Here is a 23,622-nt window from a genome sequence, read left to right on the forward strand (position 1 = left end):
GGTAGAAGTATTCATCAGAAGACAGTTACCTTTTGTAACAATATTTTTTGTGGATTCTCTAGCTACTTGCAGATTCCTCACCAGTCATACCTATGTCCCCTTTTTCTGGTGGATAGTTATTGTCATGTTACTAAGATTACACTTATGCTGTTACACTACGTTTCACAGCCTGATGTCACTCCTTTCCTGCTGCTTTGATGGTATGGAAAAAGTGGATGAGAAATGGACGTCTTTATAGTTAGGGCGTTGTATCGCTCCTGTGACGTCTCATGACGTCACTTCCGGTGCAGCTATGAAGCCGATGTCACCTACCTTCTCACAGAGCTGTGAAACCAGTTTTTCCAGACCAGTCTAGCTACTGGAAGGATATTCAAGAGGTGAGGAGTCTGCAGGTATACAGAGTAACCACCAGAAATAGTTATCAAAGTTAACTTTTTCTTTAGAGGCGAGCATTGGCAAAGCCAACAGCTCAGCAGTTGCATTATCAAGGTGGGACCTATAGTCTGACTGTCAATGCTTGTTTCTTTCAGTGTTGCTAGGCAAAGCCTCCAAATAGTGCCATTATGTAGAAGCCCTGCAAGTTTAAACCTGATGTTGCTCGCTAAAGAGACAGAGCTGTCAAAGACTTTCAACTATTACGTTTTTTAAATTGGTTTGTGCGTTCACTTAGTGTGTGTTTTTTGTTTAGATGTTTTGCCATGATGTGAAAGATGTTTAAACCCATCTCCTGGAATCCTCGTTGGATCTAGTCCGCGCAAAAACTGGCAAGAAAAAAGGATATAATCGGGTTTCTAATCTTGCTGCTGTCAGCACATTGCACTAAAGACAAAACCCCAAATCAGTTTAATGTGATGGGAGTGAGGTAACCGTTAATGTAGACGAATACATGAACAATGTTGTGAGGCAAAGCAGGCCTGTGACCAAAATAATTTCTTGTAATTTAGGAAAAGCAAAACTTGCACCACCGTATTTCAGTCAGTGGTAATGAAAATGTCTGCTCTCTTTGCGACTACTGTAAGGGCATCACATCTTTAACACTACGTGCAAGTGAAATAAGGAACTACCTTAGTAATGGCATAGCATTTAAACTTAATTCGTCGTGTTACTTTTTTGCTCAGCACCATTCACATGGGGAGCAGTTGTGTGACCCCAGGGCCAGCTTTTTGCATGGGAATATCGAACCCAGAGCTCAGGTTTCCAATTTTCAGAGCGGTTATTCAGTTTTTAATCCTTTATCAATGTGCCATTGATAATGTTTTTAACAACCCATCAGCCTCCTTCCTTACTCTTTTCTTCTCCCACTCACTCCTGCTGACATGCACCAGCTTCCCCCTCAACTGAGTGATGAAGCTTCACGGTGGGAGTTTCAGGTGAGGTCTGGCGAGGTTTGTGTTCAGAGGTTAGTCACTGCTAATCTAGGGACTTGACTGAACCACAAAAGGGTGTTCCTACTGCCTCGTTAGCAGCAGCAATTGTGCCGAATTTCGTTCCACCTAGGGCGCTATCCTAGCAAAGGACGGCTATGTGTATTCCCTCCCATTCTTCTGATAAACCTAACACAGGCCCTCATTGATTACAATAATGGTTGTCGGAGCACAGTGGTTTGGGGGGGGGGGGGGGGGGGGAGAGGGGGGGGGAGATCGCCGCCTCCGACAGGCTAAAGGAGCCTGTTGGGGGCGACTGACATCCCTACAAGGAAGGCAATGCCTGCGCCGTAACCGCTATAGGGGTTATGATGCCACTTTCCCTCAGCCTTTACATGGCTGTCCCACTGCCATGTAAAGGCAGACAGAAAGGGACTTTGGGGTCCCCAAGCAGGGCCCCTGTCCCCTGTGGGCCACTGCTCAGGAACCAGGGGGACACAAACACCCATGCACCGTGTGCCAGGCACCACAAGGTTCCTGGCATACCGTGCATGGATGTTTGAAAACATGCCTTTCTCTACTGCTGCCCTTTTCTGGGCCACAGTACAAGCTGCAGTAGAAAAAGTAAGTTAACCACCTACACAGCAATCTTATCGGAAATATGGCGGGTGGGACCGCCTACCACTTGTGGGCAGTCACAATCCCGCTGCGATGGCGATAAGACACTTGTCCGACCGCCATCGTAATGAGGCCTCTAGTTGGTATTTATGGTGCTAAAACACCATTTAATCCAAACTTTAGAAAAAAATCTTCTTGTTCTCAAGCATTGTATTTTCGCATTGAGTTGATTAATAAATGTCTCTTTCCAAAATGCCTTTCGTTTGCAATAATGCTAGACAGGTAAATGTGTATTTAGCATTGGCGTGTTAAAGTGAACATATCACCTAGTAGGTCTAGTAGACACACGATGGCTCATGGTTGTTATGGCCTATTCGAGTAATGCGTGAAAAGGAATAGTACTTTTGTTAACTTTTTGGGCAATGTGTCTTAAACTTTATTGTGCATTTTCCCCTTTACTATTCTCCCTCATGCTCCATGAACCTCACACACTTTTCCCTTCCATATCCAACTCTTTATCTCGTGTTGATTTTCACGTTCCCTTTCTTTTCCTTTCACATCAGTTTTTCTTCATTTTTCTGTATGTTGCATACTGTACTTTTGTTTCCTAACGCTATATTGTGTTATATGCCACACCTCCCCCATGGTTAGTTATTAACTAGTTTGTCCCAGAATTCTTCTCTGGGTTAAACATTCTATGTTGTTCCTGGTGAGACGTATGTGTATTCTATCTTACATGTCAGTTTGGCTGTATGTTTGACATGCCTGCACCCAGTGTGTGGGCTTCTTAATAAAGAGATTTCTTACAACGGGATCGCTTCAACTTTCTTCATATTGTACACAAGTGAACTAGAACCCACAGCTGATGCCCTGTTGGTATACCCTGTCAAATCCTGCGTTTGGCCATCTCTTCCTGTCGCCTGCCTCCTACCTACTTTACAGTTCAGCACTTTGCCTCGTCTTATTGCGCTGCTGTCTCCAAGATTCCTTTTGGATGTCTGCTACAGTAGATCTTACTATGGAACACATTGTGCACTACGTACAGGTCGTTGGCCCACATGCTGACTTGCTTTTAGAACACTACTTCATTGGAATGCATAATGCGTGCTATACAGTTATTGATCTTGGTCTATTATTCTATAGTTTTCGAGTTTACTTATTGTGCTACTCTCAGCGCTTCACCTTGTTGCCTTGCAATGCCCTTGCTTTCATTCAGCCTCATCTTTACCATGTTCACCCAGCAGCTATGCTGTGCACATTTAAGGATCCAGTGTTCCTGTGCTGGGGTCACATTAATAGTTTAGCATTTCTGCCAATTCCCTTTTCATTGGAGTATGCTAATCATTTGTGTACTATTTTTCACTCCTTAAAACCTGGAGATTGTTTTACCAGATGTTGTGTATGTTTTACAGCCATGTAACTTAAACTTTAATTAGCGACCACTGAGCCTTGCCTAGGCCTGGTCGCCCCCACGCTCCTCCCGCTTGCTGTTCCTGCCAGCTGACCTTGCTTCACTGCAGGCGACCCAGCCGCCGCTGAGCCGCCCGCCCGCACTCTACTTTCCCGCCGCTGCCTCCCTGCGGCCCCGCCCCCGCCAGCCGATTGGTGCCCCCGCTCCTGCCACCCAGCGGACCCTCCCTCCCGGCTCCCTTCATATGACGCCCCCACGCACGTGCAGCGTTCACGCGCAGCGGGCGCGCCGATTGTGCGCCGAAGGCGCGCCAAAGGTAAGCCCGTCTACGCCCGTCCGCGCCTGGACCGCGCCCAGCGCCAGAACCCCTGGCCCCCGCAGAGGCCAGCACACCCTCCGGACTTACGACGCCGCCATACTCAATGCTCTCAACACAGGTCGAATCCCCGGATGCTACCGAGCCACCCCAGCGACGCACCCACGGACACTTCATCTGCCGATCCTGCAACTTCTCCTGCATCCGGACCTGTACCGCACCCGCCAAGCCGAGCACCCGCAGCAACCACCTCAAGCGCATCCTGCTCAACACCCGCTCCGTCCACAGACACGCCGTGGAACTCTGGAAACTGCTCGACACCACATCACCAGACGTCGCCTTCCTCACTGAAACTTGGATGAACGCCTCCTCAGCGCCCGACATCGCCATCCCGGACGGATACAAGATCACCCGGAGGGACCGCGTCAACCAGACAGGAGGAGGCATCGCCATCGTCCACAAGAACACCATCCGCATCACGACCAGCTCCGACAACTCCCTCACAGCCGCCGAACATCTTCACTTCCAGATACACACCGACCCCAAGACCACACTCGGAGGCACCCTCATCTACAGACCCCCAGGACCCTGCACCCAATTCAGCGAAGACATTGCAGACTTCATCAGCCCGAACACCCTCTCCTCCGCTGACTACATCCTCCTAGGGGACCTCAACTTCCACCTATAGAACAACAAGGACAGCAACACCACCACCCTGCTGGACAACCTCGCCAACCTCGGACTCAAGCAACTGGTGAACACCCCCACCCACTAAGCCGGACACACGCTTGACCCCGTCTTCTCCTCCAGCAAGGACGTCTCCTTCAGCAACTCTACCGGACTCCACTGGACTGACCACAGCTGCATCCACTTCAGCTTCAGAAGGACCACGACCCACCACCTCTCGCAACAGGCTCCCCACAGGAGCTGGAACAAGATCACCCCCCTACCAGCTCTCCACATCCCTGAACCTGAATCCTCCCGCCAGCTCAACGGACCCCAACCAGGCAGCCATCAACCTCACACAGTGGATCACAAACTGCGCTGATGACCTCGCACCCCTGAAAAACCCTCCCAGCAGACCCGGCAGAAAGAAGGCTTCCTGGTTCAACGACGATCTCATGAACTTCAAGAAGAACTGCCACACCCTCGAGAAAGCCTGGCGCAAAGACCCGACTACAGACAACATGACCGCCCTCAAGCACGCCACCCGCAAACACCACCAGCTGATCCACACCACCAAGAAGACTGCATTCAAGGAACGACTAGACAACAACGCACACAACAGCAAAGAGCTTTTCAGCATCGTCAAAGAGCTCTCGAACCCCAGCGCCGGAACCAACGACATCACCCCCTCCCAAGAACTCTGCGACTCACTCGCCTCGTTCTTCCACAGCAAGATCACCGACATGCACAACAGCTTCGGCACACAGCCCACGCACCCAACCACCGAACCTACGCCCCCCACCACCACCCTCCGCGCCTGGACCCCGGTCAGCACCGAAGACACCACCCACACAATGAACACCATCCACGCCGGATCACCAACCGACCCATGCCCCACCACGTCTTCAACAAAGCCGCCTCAGTCATCGCACCCCAACTCCGAGACGTCATCAACTGCTCCTTCAACACCGCCACCTTCCCGGAGAGCTGGAAGCATGCCGAACTCAGCGCCCTCCTGAAGAAACCATCAGCAGACCCCGCCGACCTCAAGAACTACCGCCCCATCTCGCTCTTCCCGTTTCCTGCTAAAGTCATCGAGAAGACCGTCAACCAACAGCTTGCCGCCTTCCTCGAGACGAACGGATCCCTTGACCCCTCGCAGTCCGGCTTCCGAGCCAACCAAAGCACCGAGACCGCCCTCATCGCAGCCACTGACGACATCCGAGCCCTGCTCGACAACGGGGAAACAGCTGCCCTCATCCTCCTGGACCTCTCCGCAGCGTTCGACACTATCTGCCACCGCACTCTAGCACAACGCCTCAGCAACATCGGAATCCAAGAGAAGGCTCTGGATTGGATCATCTCGTTCCTCGCCGGAAGAACCCAGAGAGTCCGCCTCCCCCCGTTCAGATCCGAGGCCACCGAAGTCATCTGCGGCGTACCACAAGGATCATCACTCAGCCCCACCCTCTTCAACATCTACATGAGCCCCCTCGCAGCCATCGCACGCCAACACAGCCTCAACATCATCTCCTACGCCGACGACACTCAGCTGATCTCTCCCTCACCAACGACCCAGCCACCGCCAAAACCAACCTACACGAAGGGGTGAAAGAAGGAGCCGAGTGGATGAAGAACAGCCGTTTGAAACTCAACTCAGACAAGACGGAAGTCCTCATCCTGGGACCATCTTCCTCCGCCTGGGACGACTCCTGGTGGCCCCCTGCCCTGGGCAGCGCACCCACACCAACGGACCTCGCACGCAACCTGGGCTTCATCCTGGACTCCTCCCTCTCGATGACCAGACAAGTCAACACCGTCTCGTCCTCTTGCTTCAACATCCTACGCATGCTCCGGAAGATCTTCCGATGGATCCCCACCGAAACCAGGAAGACGGTCACACAAGCACTCGTCACCAGCCGACTAGACTACGGAACCACCCTCTACACCGGAACCACAGCCAAACTACAGAAGAGACTCCAACGCATCCAGAACGACTCCGCACGACTCATCCTGGACATCCCCCGTCACAGCCACATCTCCGGACACCTGAGAGACCTGCACTGGCTCCCCGTCAACAAGAGAATCACGTTCCGACTCCTCACCCACGCACACAAGGCCCTCCACGACCTGGGCCCCAGGTACCTCAACAACCGCCTGACCTTCTACACTCCCACCCGCCAGGTTCGTCCAACCAGCCACGCCCTCGCCGCCGTTCCACGCATCCGAAGAGCCACCATGGGAGGAAGATCCTTCTACTACCTGGCAGCCAAGACATGGAACTCCCTCCCCATCCACCTTCCTCAGACCCAAGACCACCTCTCCTTCCGGAAGCAACTCAAGACCTGGCTGTTCGAGCAGTATCAGACCCCCCCCCCATTCCCCTAAGCGCCTTGAGACCCTCCGGGTGAGTGGCGCGCTATATAAATTTCTTGATTGATTGTATACTGGCTGTAGATGGAAATTCCATTTTCACTGAATGTTTTGATTTCTAAAGGGGAGGAAGTGTTCTCCCATCCACGCCAATTTGAGCTGCCTCAAGGAGTGGATGCTGCGAATTATGATTGTTACACAGAGGCTTTAGACATGTTAAAGACCCACTTTATGGAGGAGTATCACATTGTTATGGAGAGGTTTAATTTCTATACACTCCACTAGTTGGTTAACTAACCTATTGACGCATGTGTTGCTACTCTGAGGGTTTTAGTAACCAATTATGGTTTTGCACCATTATTAATAAATACATTAGCAATCAAATTATTTTCAAATGTTTCATTAAAAAAAAATCCAAGAGTAGTTATTCAGGCATCCAAGCTAACTCTCTGAGACTATTGATCCTGCCCATCTCCTAATTTAAGGCTTTAGATCAATCGGGGAATGTGGAGGAACCTTCTGTTGTAGCAAGAAAGCGTTGATATGAACAAACACGAATTTAGGCAAGTTTAACGACTTTGAACATTTTTCTTTAGGTTGATCTAGAGACAACCCAGCCAAATCCACTTGTTGTGGGTCAAGGACACATGTAGCATATTGTAAAACCTGCCCTGCTATTGGTAGGGAATGTTTTAAATGTTGAAAATGTCTGTATGAAGGGCAAGTCGAAGAGACTTTCTATGGTGCAAGATTGTACCAAAAAAAAGATTAAATTGAAAATGTGGCTTTGGGTATTTTTGTTGGTTGATGTCTATCAGAATGTGGATTGTGGCAGGCATGATGCATGTGTGGATGTGATTAAAAATACTCGGGAGGTTGAGTTGGTGAGAGTACCTATAAAAGATGTTGTTCCCGGCTCCCAAAAAAAAGAAGGTACGATGGCATTGGGTGTTAATGAAGAGTTCTTTAAGCCACATAATTGACAATAACAGTTTAGAGGTAATGGCTGACTGGCTCTCCTTTTACTATTGTGTAACATAAGTATTTTTATGAACATTTTGGTGTTACGTAACTAGAACATTAAAGTGTATGGTTATGGGATGAAGAAAATTGACTTTTTGTTGAGAATGTTTCTTGTGTTGCAGCTCATATTAGGGGTTTCCTGAAAGGAGTATATTTGGTTGCAGGAACATGAGTTTCAAATGTAAAGGTTGCGATTGTTAATGCCTTAACCCTTGCCCCATTTTCTAACTCCAAAAACAGCATTATTCCTATTGATAGGATTGTATTAATTCTTGATACTGTGCTTACCCAGCTCAATGGGACAAAGACGTAACAGTTGCTTTTCCCTCTAGGGGTTTGTCTTGGGTGAAAGTTAATTACTCCACCATAGAAAGAGGCGCTTGATTGTGCTAGGCGTTTTGACTATTTTAGATACTATGTTTGGGGTTAGTCTTTCATCCTCTGAATTGACCATAAAGCTCTCATCTCACTTTAAATAGCAATGGAACTGGAAAAGGCTCTTCTTGTTTGGTTAGACTATTAGCCAAGTTGAATCAATCAATCAGATTTGTGGAGCGCTACTGGTCACCCATGAGGGTTTCCAGGAGCTGCATGTATGAATAAAGTTTCACTGTAAAATATATACCTGGTTCCTTCAATGTAAGAGCAGATTGTCCGCCGTGTTTATCAGTACAAGGTAAGCAGGATGGCTTGTTCAGTGATGAGGATGAATATGTGATGGCTTCAGGTTGCTGTGTTTTTGGTTGATGCACAACATGTTATTGGGATCACTGGAGGTTGACGCTTTAGAAAAGGTACGTACATTTATTCTCTTTGAATTGGACCAGAGTTTAAAGTGTTTTGGATAGTCAGGAATGAAGTGTGTCAACAAGGTGATTTGGTAATGACGTTTCCTTGTTGGGTGCCTTGTCAGTTAGTTTGACCTCCGATCATTTTATTGGCATGTAGTGGCCATATTGTAAAATATTGTAAATTCTGATACAAACAAAATCGGGATGCTTACATGGTTGAGCAGGTTTCCATTTTTTTTTTTTTTTAAAGCTCTGCAATCAATGATCTGAGTTGGCTAAAGATTTGAAACCAATCTACTTCGGGGGTAACATTTGGTAATTTTTTTTATTTGCACCCTTGAAGGAGTCTGTAACTCCTACAACTTCAGTGCACCAAACTGAGGTAGGAGTGGAATGCCTGGAGTAATGCCCAGTTTGTGTTGTACATGGCCCTTAAGCATTACATCAACTGGTATGTTAATCCTCTAAGCATAGATGGCCTCCTTTGACTTTTTTTTTATCCGCTCACTTTGAGAGTATTTTTTAAACTGCACTAGGAGCACATTTAATGCCCATTTGCACTCCTAGAGGTAAAACTATGGTTCACAGTTGTTTGCCTCTTCATATAGGAATGTTTAGAGACACTTTAATTTGAGAGAACATTCATCGATTTCTCTTCTTCAGGAGGCACCACGGTGCCATGTCGATAAAATATCGAGAAAGTCTTCACACTGGGACATGGCTTTATACATTATGATGACCAGATCTGTGGAGCTTTACTTTCATTTATAAAGGTGGCCATTTATTTTCTGCCAAGAAATATGGTACAAACTTCATTAAATCTGCAGAAATTGAGGACATAGAAAAAGTGCCAATAAATTAATTTTATGTGCCTACATCCAGCTGAAATGACGGGCTTTATTGACTCCAAGCCACAACAAACCGTTCAACAGTGTACACAAGACTACACTTCTCTGTGCTTAATCATATTCTTTTTACATGAGTACAGCTTGTGTTGGAAAAGAAAGAAATGGTGAGGAATTTTATCCCAACCTATTTTACATGCCGATCATAATTAAATAGATGACAGAGATGTAGGCATGCTTTTGTAGTTGAGGTTGGTCCCTTACTCTTTAAGAAATCGGATTTTGCACCTTTAATAACGTTGCCAGTCCTCCTTGACAAATGTGCACTAAACCTGGCAGTTAGAATTTTCCATAGAGCATCTAAGCCTGTGCCAAATTTGGTACAGATGAGTCTAAGGGTTTAAAGAGCTAATGATAAATCTCACCTCATTTTTCTCTCCCTGTGATAAAATGCCATATCCCATAGTAAATGTTTTTTATGTGCACATAGCTCCGCAACTGCTGAATAAATAGTTACCAGATTTCATTGTATTGCAGCCTTGACATCATCCAGGCCTTTTCTTGGGTAGGTGAAAATCCATTAAGCTGATTTGGAGACCGAATTCATTTAGTGTTCAGTGCCCATGTCAAAATAAGAATATTTTCACGATTATTCATAATTTCAGACAATAATAACGTACCATGCGTGTTCACTGGTTACTCAAAAAGGTTTTTCCTACCAGTGTTTGGAACAGGTCAGCAACATCTTACATCCACTAACCCACCTTCTACATGCACGCAGTCCTCATCGCACAAAAGTCATATACTCAACATACCCAAAACCCACGATCATATGGGTTCTACATGATGGGATTTACCTGATCCTCGCGGTGCGGACTTCAACCCACCGCCTGCAATTCAGTGGAGGTGAGGAGGGTGGGCGTGTGATAGTCTACACCCGGACTGCGGTCCCTCCTGGGACACTGATATCATCCCACTTGTGGCCCCCTTGTGTGCTGAACTGCGAACTCGTTTCCCCTCACAGGGGCTCTGCTGCATTGGATGGCATGGACCGCACCTGTCTTTCCTTTATTTTCTCCTGGAGAGGCATAGAACTCTATTCCTGCCCTCCTGTCCCTCGCAGCCCCTTCACGACGCACCCTCTGTCCTCTCTAAGGCCACACTAAGACTGTATCGCTCTTCACATCACAGGCGTGCAGTCTGGCTGGCCTTCAGGCCCAAGATCACCGCCCGTGGGTTCAACAACACCATGAAGACCAGGCTGAAAGCAAGAATCCCCAGTAATGGCGAGGATCATGCTGTGTAAATAAGTAATATATATTTGTCCAACCCTAACCCTTCAACTTTTCTTTAAATGTAACCTTGAGTGAATTTGCGATTTGTATATTTGTAACTCTAACCACAAACATCTGTAGTAGACTTATGTACTTACTACCATTCTTATTTGAATTTAGAGTTTATCTGTATGTATCTTTTCCTTGAGTGAATCTGCAACTTCTATATATGCAACTCTAACCACAAGTATCGGTAGTAGACTTTTGTACTTACTAACATTCTTATGTGTATTTAGAGTTTTTCGGCTTGTATCCGTTATGTAACTCATGTACTCTGAAGTCCTTATGTAATGTAGCTGGTCCTATTGTAAAGCGCTCTGACACCTTCGGGTAAAGTTGACGCTATATAAAAACGCATTAGATAAATAAATATGTTCACACACAATCCACTTCATTCGCAGCATGCACACCATTTTTCTAGAGCATAGCAACTTTCATAAACGATACCCCACCATTAAACGTCCACACAGCAACCAGGTTATGGCCGCACACTCACCGTCATACTGACACACAACCACATCTCAAGCAACATCATATGTTCACATACCCACATTTTATGTCCACCAACATACGTCAGTACTAACATACCCACCATCATTTGTTCTCAAACCATGCCAAGATAAACACCATGTTATGTCAGACAATGCACATTGTATGCCAAACACATCAGCCATCATTCTCCAACACCCGCTATCCTATGCCAACATGCCAATTTGTCATACAGAAGAACACCCACTTTTGTGTGCTAACACACCCATCACATATGTTTACACGATTAACATTGTACGCCAAAAAGCCCACTGTAATATGCCAACACCCACCTTGACAGGATTCCACCCCAATTATCTTAAAGCAACACGCCTAGTATCATACAGATCTACCCACTTTAGTGTGACAACAAACCCACCAATATATATGAGGCACACTCCCAATTATGTGTCTGCATAACAAATAGTATGTGTCTACGCATGGTGTATCAATAAGACAATCACACAGCTATGTTTATACTCCCATGGATATACTTTATACACTTGTCATCAGATGCCCACACTAACCACAACCATTGCACAAACACCATTATTATATTTGCCCAACCACCAGAATACGCCCACCCACATCCTATCAGTCAACCACAGAACAATGTTCATACACCCACTAACAAAGGTCCTGTAGCAAATCTGCCTTTTCTGCCTGGTCACCTCAGATTTTTTTTTTTTCCTGCATCCTTTTTTGCTAACTGAAGGACTGTACATTTTAGTACCTGTCGCTATTGAGTTCTAATTTATGTATAAGACATACGAGACATACTTAATGTAGACTTCTCACAATATTGCCTTTGCTATCTTAATCATCTTTAGAATCATAAGCGGTACTCTTTGATAAATCATTCTTCTTTTTTATTCCCATAATTTCCCCATATTGTGCATAAAAATATATTTCATATTCAGGAGTCCATGTATTTCATGTTTTAGATACTTTATTGTGCATTTTTTAGGTGTTTGGATCATGCATTCCCTTGTTTTTTGTGTCATCTTTTAGTACTTGGTTTATTTTCCGAACATAATCTTTTTAAGGGACATTCATAATTCTTTACCCAAATTTAGAATTCGTGTACATATTTACACTATCTGAATGCTCTCCATATAAGATGCTGGTAAGAATGAAAAGACCCATAGCCTCATAAGGAGGTCATTTAAAGACATCCTTCTTGTTTCATTACTTTACATCCAACAAAGTTATAACTCCTAATCATTTTAGAAATTTGATTCAGTTTCAACTTTTTCAATTCATTTTGCTTCTTGTCTGCTTAGTTTTGCCACAATGAAAAAGGCCATCGGATCTTGGATTACCCCTGCCAGTATCCAGAAAAGATCAATACTCATAGAATTTATGTATGTGTTTTAGTTAGGTGTTTGTATTTCGTCCTGAGGAGGACAGAATAAGGCTGAAACGCATCAACCGTATAACCAAGAGCGGTTCCATCCAGTAAAATGATGAACTGCATGATTCCATCCTAACGAGATAAGGCTATAAAGCATTATTAGTCATTTTGAATTACTGGTGGACACACTTTTGGGGTACCTTGGACAATTACACAAAATTGGGCCCCTGTATTTTTTTTATTTTTTTTGTATTCAATACAAGCACTGCTGAATATCATGAATATATTTTATGTTCAATATGGTGACATTATGTGAATAGAATGAAGAATACTGCTTATGGTTGTAAAAGAATGTAAAGGCAATATTGTGAATAGTCTATATTGGGTATGTCTCAGAAATAAATTGTATCTCAGTAGCGATTGTTAGTGCTATTTTTTGAGTAAACCAGAACAGTTCATCCCTATAGAGAACCTTTTTTAAAATAAAGTGTGCTTATGGCATGGAAAGTTATGTCATGTGTGGGTTACAATATATATTTACAGTACCCACATATGTGGCAAAAGTATATTTTGCCGGGAGCAACAATGTGCTTCAGCTAGGCTGCAGTTTAATTGCGCTGCAGTGACATGTAAAATGCCTTTGCCATGTTGGAAAAGCCCCTTTTTCTATATTCATAATCCACCCCATAAGTGTGCCTTGTAAGCCCACAGGGCAGAGTGTTAACATATAAAAGCAGATAACATTACATTTTGGGGTTATTGTGCCCTCACAATGAAATAAAACCTAAAAGCTATTTCACTGTGTAGCCATGCTGAACTTTTCTGTAATTGGGCTTGGTGACATTAAAATCAATATTTCCACCTCCATTTAGGAAAGGGCTCAAAAAATGTTTCAAACTTCTTTCCTGCTTACTTTTTTTTAAACTCAGCGTAATGGCCTACTCTGATTTTTTTAATAACTTACGCAAGAACAATAACATTGTAAAAAATTTACTTTGGGGTGCCTGAGCCGCAAGTAGCTTAAAGCACGTTCTGACACTCATCACACATCCAGAGTTTGAATATACAGGCAGGAAGAATTCAATGCTCTGGCTTAGAGGACAATGGCTTGCCTTTGGGCACAGGAATTGCCAATGGGTGTTAACGTTTGAGCACATAGCAATTTTAGCTGTCTGGGAGTGTACAGAAACAGTGTGAAAAAACTGGGCAGCTTTAACACTACCTCTTTTGACCTTGAGCTGCCAGGAATGGATTCTCCAAGTCCTTCACCATCCTAGAGAATTGGGCTCCAGCTGCAGTAGGAGGGCAAATCAAGTTTTGATCCTGTAAGGTAGGGAAGTGGTCAAGAAACTGAAGACATGCCTGCTTGTTAAAAGCTGGGACCTGCCAGACTGACACAGGGAAATTTTACAGTAAGGCAAAGAGTAAGTGATGCACAATGAGGTGGGGGATGGGGACTGTGAGAAAATGGTTAGGAGTAGGTAGTTTGTTTTCTCCGGTCATTTGCTAGTGCACAGTATACATCTGGCACCTCAAATACCACCTCTTAAGAATATTCCCGGAACTGGGAAGACTCCATTTAAACAAGGTTCTGCCGGAAGAAAAGTGCTTGCAGCAAGACTGAAGGATTACTGAATTCTGCTGGCACCTAGGGACTGTAACTGCACTTCAAGGGTTAAGTAGTTTGCCTTCTGATACCTGCTTTAGGGACGCACAAAGCCTAAGAAAGCTGGACTGCAAGAAGGTCCAGCTGACTAAAGAGGACTAGACCCGGCAGGAGCCTGTCTGGTGAGAAACCTGGTGCCTTCAAGCCTGCCCTGAGGAGCTAGGTGCTGCAGGACTGGTCGTTGGAGACTAAATCTGACTTTTAAACATTTGACTGAGATGACCTACTTGGTGTATTCAACTCCCGCTGTATTGCATTTGGCCTGAAATTGTTCCTAGGTCCCGATCCGCGATGAACTACTGTTTTTCCATGGAGCTTTACTTTTTTAGGTGCTTTGTGCTTTAAAACTTTACAAATTCATGGATATGTTTCCCTTGAACCTGTTATGATGATATTAGTATATTTTGGCCTATTATGTGCTTTCTCTCTTTTTATAACTTGGTTTGGTAATTTTATTGTGTACTTTACTTTGAACTTGTTTATACTGCTTAAACTTAGCATGCACTTCTCTGGGGATTGCCCGCTGATTGTGCCATAGCTACCTGGGGGTTGAACAGAGATTCGCTCACGACAGTGTTTTGACGTAACAAGAGTGGGTTCATTGAGTAAGTAGCGGTTCCCCCTCCCTAATTAATTACCCCATGTCTCACATGTACATACACCTATCATCAAAAGCCCACACAGGCACCATCATAACCCAACACACCTACCGTTGAACATCCAAACACCCAACTTAGTGCATGCAAGCACAAATCCTATACCCCTACTGCTATTACAATATACCAATGAACTCCTTATAGTTCTCCCACTTTTATTAGTGGTATATCCTGACCCCTCCAGAACTTAGTCACGTCATCCATCGTGCATCTTTTTTCAAACTTAAATAATTAATGGCTCAAACGCATCTCATTTTAAGCTTTCTTAAGTGATAACAGGTGGTAATGGAGATTGACCATGTGTTGCGAGGTACAGGTTGTACCTAAATACGTGAATTTTGTGACTTTTTAGTTTTTATGAGGAACCGCTTGTAACATTAGGCAACCATAACTTCCTTTCATTCTTGTTTTTTCTGTTGGGGGATACATATGTGTATATATAATAATTGCTGGCTCACTGATGTTATGCATTTATTCCCTTATATTAGTTACCACCACGTTGCAGAGAAAAATACCTGTTCCTATACATGCACGACCCAATTAGTGCACTATTATGTCAGGGATGGATTTAATCCGTTGCACCCTGCTTGTGGTTAATTATCTTTTGTTAAAACGTACTCACGTGCACAAATGCAGCCAGGCACAAATCATGTGTGCTTATTCACCAAGAGTAGTGTAATCTTAATTACGACAGAGCCACTGGAAATATGCAATTCTGCTCTGGTGCCCTTTTCCGCTTCATTATGGATTTGCTGTATTTGCCCCATATTCCATCATCTGCTGCATATTTTTCACATTTTAACAAAAAATTGATTCTAGCTCAGACGGATCAAAACTTAATGAAGAAGCATCTTGTTGTCGCGCAGGGAATGGCCTGTCCAGGGGTTTACTGGTCAACCTTCAGTAGCTTATTGCTGTGTGTGGGTGTTATTCTGGTACTAATGAGGTGAAACCTTTACTAGGGCAATGTTAACTTTTGGCAAAATATCAAAAGAATGAACTCCTGTTATCACAAAATGTGCAATGTTGTTATTCTGCTACATGTCATGAGTGCGTCAAAATAGAAAATGTTTTCCTGTGCAAAGAGTTGGAAACCATCTCTTAACTTTGTGTCAATCACGTCCAGTATAAAGTCAGAATCCCAAACCTTTTTTGAAATGATAAACTGAAGATGACTTTTGTGGTTGAACTAATTTTTTTAATTTTTATTTTGGAACTCTGAAATTGGAGTTATAACCCAGAGCCCCCTCACCCCTAGTGACTGCATTATGTGATCCCGAGGAACTCCCAGACTCGGCGCCTCCCATCCCTTCCCTTCCATAGACATGGAAGCGCCTAGAAAAGTCCTAAGTGGCCAGTATGAATTGCCATTTGAAATGCTGGATGTTTACGTGTGTAACTTGGGCCTAGCTGCAGAGAGCATCATTAATCTCCCTCTGCACGCAGAGGATTGCTTCCCAAATAAATCTCGGCCACGATGATGTTTGATGGGGGAGTTTGAGAGCAGCAGATGTTTTATCAGCCGGCAGCAGCAGGCGCGCTCGCCGCGAGCGGAGAGGGGAGGCCCTGGCGCTTCCTGTGACGAGGCCGTCTGAGGCAGGCTGGCCTGCTGGGAGGTTATTTCCAGTCTGAGTGTGCGCGCTGCTTGCTGCACGGCGCATCCCGGTCTTCCTGACACCCGTGCCTCTCTCTCTCTTCCAGGGGTCCGCGCGCGCAGGATGGCAGGGCTCTAGCGGGTGAGCACAGCTGCGACGACATGGAGGCGGCCGCCGTGGACGCCGAGGCGGACAGAACTTCGGTGAGTTACTGCCAAAGTCTGCGCGTCAACTGACGCATTGCATTGTGTTGTGTGTATCCGAAACGCGCTTGATGTTGGACACCGTGCAGTTCCATGTTGCGGTATCGACCAGTGTAGTGTTAAGGCGAGTTGTGTGGGTACCAGTGCAGTCATTTCAGAGCCTGTCTTTTAAAACCACATACAGCTGTGAGTGATCAAACGATCTATTTTTATAGCTGTCAGTCGTTTCTGTGATCCCGTGGCAGGCTGACAGCAGAAGGTCTGGGAACAGGGCGCGTGCACCCAACTGGTCCAAAACAGACAGACCCCTGTTGTCACAGGCGTGCGCCACATGTGCCTTGCGCTGTCCCACGACATTGTTTATCGCTTCTATGCCAGTGCCTGCTTGAGTTAAACATGCCTGCCAAGCTTCGCTAGAGGCACGTGTTATGGGTTAAACTGAGATTTTCTTATGCACGCTTTCGAAAACCATTGACACGAAATGATTTTGACATGGGCAGCAAAAAAAAATACTTTAAAAGTAAATGGTTTTAAGGTCCTGCCAGTCCGCAAAGAGTGTGACATTATGGTATCGAGATGGGCCAGTTAGTGTGTAGCTTTGTCCCTCTGTTTCACATGATGCCCATATATTAAACTAATACTATGTTTTCATTTAATGCCTGCGTTGTGGCAGCTTGACATTCAACTACAGGGAACGATCTAAATGGGACCAGGCAGTGCACGCGTGCTGTTTTGGGACAGTAGAGAACACACTCCCATACCTTTGAAACAAAGTACAGATAGCGAAATAAAACATCCAAAAGGGAAGCGAGTCACGTGTAAACACATAAACATACACAAGTACGTACTCCACGTTCACGCATGAGGAGGCGCACATAACCCCCCCCCCCCCCCCCCCCCCCACCACCACCACCCGGAGGGCCAAACATTTGGCTGATGTACGCAAAACATCTTTCTTAACATTTGCTTATGTGTGTCCTGAGACAATAGCAGTTGATGGTTTTTGGCCACTTGGGAGTGGTGCTCCCAGTTCACTAAAGCGAAACTGAAACACGTCAGTAGTATGACGGGCGGCCACCATTATGCAATCAGAAGAGAACAGGAATGTTATTTTATTTCTTTTAATTTTCCGCACTGGTGGATCGTATCAAAGTAAAACACACATTTGAGGAAAGGCATCGAGTAGAATTAAACACAGTTGTTGATCAGCGTGGATGAATGAAATGTAAATTGCCGCATTTCTCCTGGATGCTGTTCTGCACAAGTGGTCACCATAGTAGTTTGACAAAAAAAAGTAATTACCAGATAAAACATCATTTGCCTGCAAGTCTTATACTCTAGTCTCTGGCTCATCGTGTGACCAGATGCGCAGGCCTTCAGAAGCCAGCACTAATTATGACTCCTTTTTACTCCACACTCGAATCACAGTTTGATGGCACTATAAATGGAAGGTGCTTGCATCTCACCCAACTCAGTGGTGCTTTTAATTCTGGCCCTTTGGGTGTTAACTGGGCGGCCTTGCCAGGGATGGAACTTGTGCCCAGCATGCTACAGAAAAGTTATGCATCATAGGCACTTCATTCTTTACCTTCAGTTGCAGGATGATCTCCCGGCTGCCAAACGTCGATGTTCACTGGCAGAGGAGGGTTAGTATTTGACGATTACATTTCTCTCGGTGGGCCTAATCTACTTAGGTCTTCACAATGGCACTGAACCCTTGTACGTTTTTCACTTCCGGACAACTCCTTGATAAACATACTTTTTTTTGTTTCAAAGGAGGGCTTGGCCTACCTTCTTTTAAGGTCTACTGAGTGAGTACAATATACACAATTGTATTCCATGTGTATAGCATGCTTTAGAAAGGTAAACAACCTCAGATTTTGCTCCATTTCCCGATCTGCTCTGTTAAACAGTGCCACTTATAAAAAGGTTTGTTCCATACCCATTGTTTTTATTTTTGTTCAGACTATGGAATTGGATAAGCCGATTTTTGGGAATCCTTGTTTTTATTTTGTAGTTTGCTAAATAAACTCTGCAGACCTTACAGCAAGAATATATTTTCGAGTATGTTAAACATCTAGTTAAAGAATTAGAGATTTAAAGTAATGTCCGTTAATGTAGGAGTCTGTTATTATATAACTTAAGAGACCGTGGACCTCTAAACAGTGGGGTATTGCTCAGAACACCTCCTGGAATACAGATCCAAAATTCAAGAAATAATTAGGTCTGCAAAATATCCAAAAGTGAGTTTTTATTACAAAAATATCTTGCCAATTTTCATGTTAAAAAAACAAAAACAAATCAACGAACCAGTTTTCCGTATTTTTTTCATATATTGTAAGCTAAAATGTTTTGGTATAGGTCAAAATATTGGAGAGTTGCTATTATACGTACAACTCTGTATTTATTTTTTTAAGACATTTGTGCTGTTGTATTTCCTTTTCAATTTAAGAAATAAGAACTGGTTGCTGCGACCATACTGACATTTGGCATTGTTTTTATAAGTGGTATTGCTGTTGTTCAAACGTGTTTTTTTGTGTCAAGGCTGGTACTTTGCTTCAATGTTACATAGACACAAACACACTGAACTCACTATTGCTGCTGAGCCCTGCAAAAACGTCTTAAAACTGGAGTGAGCCTGTTTGTACTACAAGAGAATGTTGACCCGGTGTTGACAAGGTCAGTTCCACGGATCTTTATGGAAGATTTTACAGAAGGTACAAGTTTGAGTGCATAGTGTAGTATGAGCAGTTGATGAAACCTTTTGTCTTGGAAGGCACATGCAAGGTCAAAGGTTATTTTAAAAAGTTCTGGTTCTGCCAAACTTGAGTGGTTGTGGTGGTTGGAGGAAGGGCAGCTTATGTGAAATGTACATTCAGTGATATACCAACCTGCTAAATGTCGCGCAGCAACAGTGGAATTGCTAGTTGCGACGGTAGTGGTTTGTATCATTGAATACAGCTCTGTCTAATAACTAAATACATGAAAGGCATCTGTTGGTGGCCATTTGCTCAAGTAATATCAGCAGCATTGATGTAATTTAACCTATAGGTGATGATTGCAAACTGTGTTATTGACAGCAGTTATATTGAATTTTAAAAGCATTAATGTGCTAGTTTTGTTGCTTCTTGTACGCTAATTATTTTCACTGGCATTAATATTAGATCTCACAAGACGGTTGATTAATTTATGCCTACTCCTTGGAAGTTTTGTATTTGTGAGTAATACAATTACCGCATTTGTTCCTTTTGATGAGTTTATTTTCTTAATCATAATATAGATTGACGAAATTGAAATTAGCTTATACCTATTGATGTAATTTGTTCTGAATAAATATTGCATGATATTCATGGGCTTTAGCTCATACCTTTGCGCATTAAAAGACTCCAGTGGGACATAACTTTCGTCAGAAGCAGCCACGTTTTAATTTTGATCGAACTACTGAAAATAGTAGAAAATGTGAAAACGTTGAATTTTATTTTGCCAATAAGAGGTTAAATTCTTTTTGGAAGTTGGGCAGCCCCAACCCACCTCCATATTTCAGGCGCTATATTGAGAGAATGTCCTGGACAGGTCTCAAACTATGGAAGGACCGGCCCATTTCATCGTAGGGCTGTAGTCTAACTATATAAAGGTGTCCGATATGGAGACCGAGGACTCCTCTCAGCTGATAAGGCATTTGAAGTAGAGTGACTAACAATGCGCAGAAGGCCTTGAAGATGGAGTTTCTGATAATGTGCTTGCAATGCATGTGGGGCAAAGAATCATTCTCGAGGAGCGAGTGGTCAACAGCTGAACGCAAGAGAGCAGGAACAAATGATATAGACTTGAGGGTAAGCCTGCAAAGGGAAAGTTTAATATAATGACCAACATCTATAGAACTGTGAATAATTGCCAATAACAAGCCATTAATATAAATGTGACAGAAGAATACTCCTCTTGACTGGGAGCAGCAAAAAAAGAGGACTTGTGGCTCGCAGGTAAAATAGTTATAGGTATTGTTGGTCTACTACAATCTGTTTCCCATTGGCTGTGTTCCGAAGCGTCATGGCATTGTATTTTTTTCAAATTGACTGCTCTTCAGATAAAGCAAGAAAAAAACACACATGGTAGGAAACAAACCTGTGGTCTGGCAATAAAATCCCTACTCGCACCCACAGTCTGCACTGCAACAAAATCAAATCTATTTGAGTTTTTCTATGACTTGTAATGGTCAACTGGCACTACCATACAACACATGTACTAACTGTGCTGTGAATCTTTCATCTGCCATTAGAAGCAAAAATAGCCAGTGTTTGCCTATTTCACCCTTCTGTGAATTCTCTCTATGGTGCGAACACACACCCCACCTTTCCTGAAATGCAAGAAGTTTGGTAAATGGTGCCATTTTACATTGTGAAATAAAGCAACTAAGTGTTTACATTCAAATAAAGTATGTGACACATTGTGCAAGCCCCATTCCTATTTTTTACATTAACTAAAACACTGGTTAGCTCAACAGGTGCACATTTCACTTTAGCCAACCCCTTTTTCTGAGAGGGCAAGCCAATGATGTATGGCAAATTGATCTCTATCATGCTTTTCTCAAACTTATTATTGTCATTCATTACATTTCATTTGAGGTTGACAACTTTCAGTATTTAAGCGCCTCCACTAAGGTTTCAGTGTGGATGGAAGACTACTTTTCCCTATCAATATACTCAAATTCACTTAAACACGGTCTTTTCTCTGGTACCGTCACTCACCAGGACCCCATAGCAGTTGGTGGTAGGTGGGTTGCACTATAATTTCTGCCATTTTTGGGGGAGGTCAAATTTAATATTTTGTAACCAGTAAGTCCCAATTTAAGGTGAAGTAAGTAGAAAGGCTTCATTATCTTGGTACCAAAACCTTTGATGATTCCCCCCGTAGGAGTGTGGTTATTATAGACCGAACAACAATATTATAAGAGGGTCAAAAACAGAGGGGACTTGGTTTAAGGACTGAAACCCCTCCAATCCCAAATCAACACAATGAAACCAACAGAAGGTGCACAGTCCGTTCAACACAAAATAGCAAACCAGTAGTTATTGTGGAGAAGTACATGAGATCCTGCGAATAGTTGAGACACCCCCCCGCAGGAGGTAGGAGTCCATCAGCCCACCCTTATTGGCGGAGCATCGTCATCTGGAACTCCAAGGAATCACTGTCTGAGCCCGGGGTCGCAGATCACCAAGGACTCTGCTTGGTGCGCAGGCTAGTGATACCCAGAAAGAAAATGAACTCCTGCCAGAGTGTGTACCCAAGTAATCGAGGGCTCCAGTGATGTGCAGTGCTAAAGAGTGATGTGGGGTTAAAAATGAATACTTGATCAAAAAATGTGTTTAATATGGATCAACCAAGTTTCATGTCTAAAAGAACCTATAGTCTGATATGAATTTTCACAGGCTAATTTTTGGTTCGTGTAGAAAGTGTGGTCAACATGTTTCAGCCGGTGAGGTCACTTGACCCGGCTTTCGTCAGGACCGAAAAAACAAAAACAGCTACTGCCAAACTAATTATAAAGTGAAAAAGCTAAACCCATGCAAACCAAATGTGAATGTGGGGTACGATCCCAGACAGCTTGTGAGTCAGTCCGAGGTATCGACGGACAGAGCGGTGCCTCCTTCTCCGAGCGGTCAGCCGGGTGAGGTGAGGCTTTACTCCCACATAAAGCTGGGAATGAAGACATTGTCCTTACGCTCAAGTACGAGCTTTTCTGGTAGAGTGGCAAGTGCCACGATCGTACCCCACATTCACATTTGGTTTGCATGGGTTTAGCTTTTTCACTTTATAATTAGTTTGGCAGTAGCTGTTTTTGTTTTTTCGGTCCTGACGAAAGCCGGGTCAAGTGACCTCACCGGCTGAAACATGTTGACCACACTTTCTACACGAACCAAAAATTAGCCTGTGAAAATTCATATCAGACTATAGGTTCTTTTAGACATGAAACTTGGTTGATCCATATTAAACACATTTTTTGATCAAGTATTCATTTTTAACCCCACATCACTCTTTAGCACTGCACATCACTGGAGCCCTCGATTACTTGGGTACACACCCTGGCAGGAGTTCATTTTCTTTCTGGGTATCACTAGCCTGCGCACCAAGCAGAGTCCTTGGTGATCTGCGACCCCGGGCTCAGACCGTGATTCCTTGGAGTTCCAGATGACGATGCTCCGCCAATAAGGGTGGGCTGATGGACTCCTACCTCCTGCGGGGGGGTTATTATAGACCGCCCATCTTTTGTGAAATGTATAACCTAAGCAGTGTGTTTGAAAAGTTCTACATCTGGTGTTTACACTATTCTAATGGAAACAACCACAGCCTCTGTTTTTATGTGGAAAAATGGTTGCAGATCTTGGGGACAATAATAAGGGACATCTCTTGAGGTCCCTTATGACGAGACCTAGTAAGGAGTACCTCTACAATGCAAGATAGGGAAGCCCATTACAAAGTCATGTTTGACCGATACCGATCCTTGGCAAGACTTAATTGATTTTACCCTGAGATCAGTCCATAATGCTGTAGGAGATGCAGGCTTTTGGGTGACATTCGACATCTGCTGTCTGATTGCCCAAATATTATACAATATTGGTAAGAAATGTTTGCATATGGCTGGATCTGAAATGGGGTGGCGAAGTGAGCTAAAGAACAATGATGGATTCAACCCAGATCTGTGACGGATAAGTGTCAGAATTTTCAGCGCTCCGTTCATCTTCTCCTTGTCTTTGCTTTGTGTGCCCTAAGTTGGCAGGGTATGCCCAGACGTGGGTCCCTTGCTCACTTTGCCACTGTATTCAAGCTAGCCTGGCTGATGATGGGTGTTACCCCGAAACCGTTTCCAGGATGCTTGTTTCT

At 44.2% G+C, this 23,622-nt stretch overlaps 1 protein-coding gene across 3 annotated transcripts in view; it reads left to right on the forward strand.

Moving 5' to 3' along the window:
* The window catches only part of OSBPL8 (oxysterol binding protein like 8), a 939,874-nt gene that overhangs the window by 172,681 nt on the left and 743,571 nt on the right, over positions 1-23,622 (forward strand). For all 3 annotated transcript variants that reach the window (XM_085653858.1, XM_085653857.1, XM_085653859.1), the window contains one exon: positions 16,647-16,743. In XM_085653858.1, coding sequence (XP_085509984.1) covers positions 16,702-16,743 — 42 coding nt within the window. In that variant the 5' untranslated portion in view covers positions 16,647-16,701. The remainder of the gene's footprint in view (positions 1-16,646; positions 16,744-23,622) is intronic.

This window comes from Triturus cristatus, chromosome 4_1, assembly GCF_964204655.1.
Source record: "Triturus cristatus chromosome 4_1, aTriCri1.1, whole genome shotgun sequence".
Taxonomy (NCBI): domain Eukaryota; kingdom Metazoa; phylum Chordata; class Amphibia; order Caudata; family Salamandridae; genus Triturus; species Triturus cristatus.